This window comes from Oxyura jamaicensis (genome assembly GCF_011077185.1).
Source record: "Oxyura jamaicensis isolate SHBP4307 breed ruddy duck chromosome 15 unlocalized genomic scaffold, BPBGC_Ojam_1.0 oxy15_random_OJ68221, whole genome shotgun sequence".
Taxonomy (NCBI): Eukaryota; Metazoa; Chordata; class Aves; order Anseriformes; family Anatidae; genus Oxyura; species Oxyura jamaicensis.
Genome location: NW_023304407.1, coordinates 1 through 1,775, shown reverse-complemented (window position 1 = coordinate 1,775; position 1,775 = coordinate 1). Strand labels below are relative to the sequence as shown.

Below are 1,775 nucleotides of genomic sequence, written 5' to 3'. Positions count from 1 at the left end.
CCAGCTTCTTCAGCTCCAGGTTGTCCGTCTGCATGCAGTTCACCACGGCCGGGAACAGAGCGCCGCACCGCAGACGCCGCTTCGCCCCGGAGCGCCGGGGGCGCTCAACGGCCCCCGGGGGGGGGGGGTGGGGGCCCGGGGGGGTGAACGTAGGTGCCCCCCAGCGGGGCAGGGGTGCCCGTTGTCCTGGGAGGGTGCTGACACCATGAAGGGTGGGTGGCTGCGCGACGGGATGGGTGGGAGGGGATTAAGGGACATGGTGGGACGGGGTGGGACGGGGTGGGACACGATGGGACGCGGCGGGACACAATGGGATGGGGTAGGACATGAAGGGAGATGATGGGACAAGGTGGGACACAAAGGGACGAGGTGGGACACAAAGGGACGAGGTGGGACACAAAGGGATGTAGGGGGACACGGAGGGACGAGGTGGGACACGGAGGGATGTAGGGGGACACGGAGGGACGAGGTGGGACATGGAGGGACGTGTTGGGGCACAGAGGGATGTGGGGTGACACGAAGGGACATGGGGTGACACGATGGTGGCTGGGGCTGGGGACTTGTAAGGCCTGGTCCAACCCCAGGAGCACCTCGCAGGGGCAGCCCCAAGGCCCAGGCAGCGTCATGGGGCCGGGGGAGCGCGGGGAGCCGCCTGCTGCCCCCTCGGAGAGCCCCAAAACCAGGGAATCCCACCCCAAAACCCGTCAGCGGGGCCGCGCACCTGACGTCCTTGCCGACGGTCATGGAGGCGATCACCTTCTTCACGGCCTCCTTCTTCTTCTCCTTCTTGTCGCTGTTGAGCTCAGCCTTCAGCTCGAAGATCTCCCCTGGGGCCGGGCGGGATGGGCGGGCGTGGGGACGGGCCCTGGGAGCCCCCCGGGACCCCTCAGGGCCGGCCCGGGCCCCCCCTCACCTTTCTTGGTGGTGGTGAAGTACTTGGAGTCCGTCATGGTGCTGCCGTGCCTCCTGCAAGGGGGGGCGGGGGGGGATTTCACTGATTTGTGTTTTTTTTACCCTAAAACCTACTGGGGCCCAATCCGGATCCTGATCCCAGTCCCAATCCCGATCCAGATCTGGATCCTGGTCCCAGCACCCCGGGGAGCCGCAGCTCACCCCCAGCCCTGACTGGCCCTGGTCGGTCCTGGTCCCGGTCCTGGTCCCGGTCCTGGTCCCGGTCCTGGTCCCGGTCCCAATCCTGATCCGGGTCCTAATCCCAAACCCAATCCCAATCCCGATCCTGGTCCAGATCCCGATCCCAGTCCCAGCAACCCGGGGGAGCGCAGCACCAATCAACCCCAGTCGGCCCCAGTCCCAGTCCCGGTCCTGGTCCTAATCCCAGTCCCGATCCTGGTCCCGGTCCTAATCCCAAACCCAATCCCAGTCCCGATCTGGATCCCAGTCCTGGTCCCAGCACCCAGGGGGGGTGCAGCTGGCCCCCAGGCCCCATCAGCCCCGGTCGGTCCCAGTCCCGGTCCCAGTCCCAGTCCCAATCCTGGTCCCGGTCCTAATCCCAAACCCAATCCCGATCCCAGTTCTGATCCAGATCCCGGTCCAGATCCAGATCCCTGTCCTGATCCCAGCACCCCGGGGGGCTGCAGCTGGACCCCGGCCCCGACCGGCCCCAGACGGTCCCGGTCCCGGTCCCGATCCCAGTCCTAATCCCAGTCCTAATCCCGGTCCCGATCCGGGTCCCGGTCCCGATCCCGGTCCCAGCACCCCGTGGGGCCGCAGCTCGGCCCCGATCGGCCCCGGCCCGGCCCGGCCCGGCCCCCCCC

The 1,775-nt window shown here is 68.1% G+C and overlaps 1 protein-coding gene across 1 annotated transcript; it reads right to left on the bottom strand.

The window, feature by feature from the left end:
* Positions 1–202: 202 nt before the first annotated feature.
* On the bottom strand, positions 203–1,007 carry LOC118157956 (vegetative cell wall protein gp1-like; the record flags this gene model as incomplete). The annotated part of the gene is made up of 2 exons (XM_035312498.1): positions 914–1,007; positions 203–827 (listed from the first exon to the last, which is right to left on the bottom strand). Coding segments are annotated over exons 1-2 (662 nt in total), but the record flags the coding sequence as incomplete, so codon positions are not given.
* Positions 1,008–1,775: the final 768 nt, after the last annotated feature.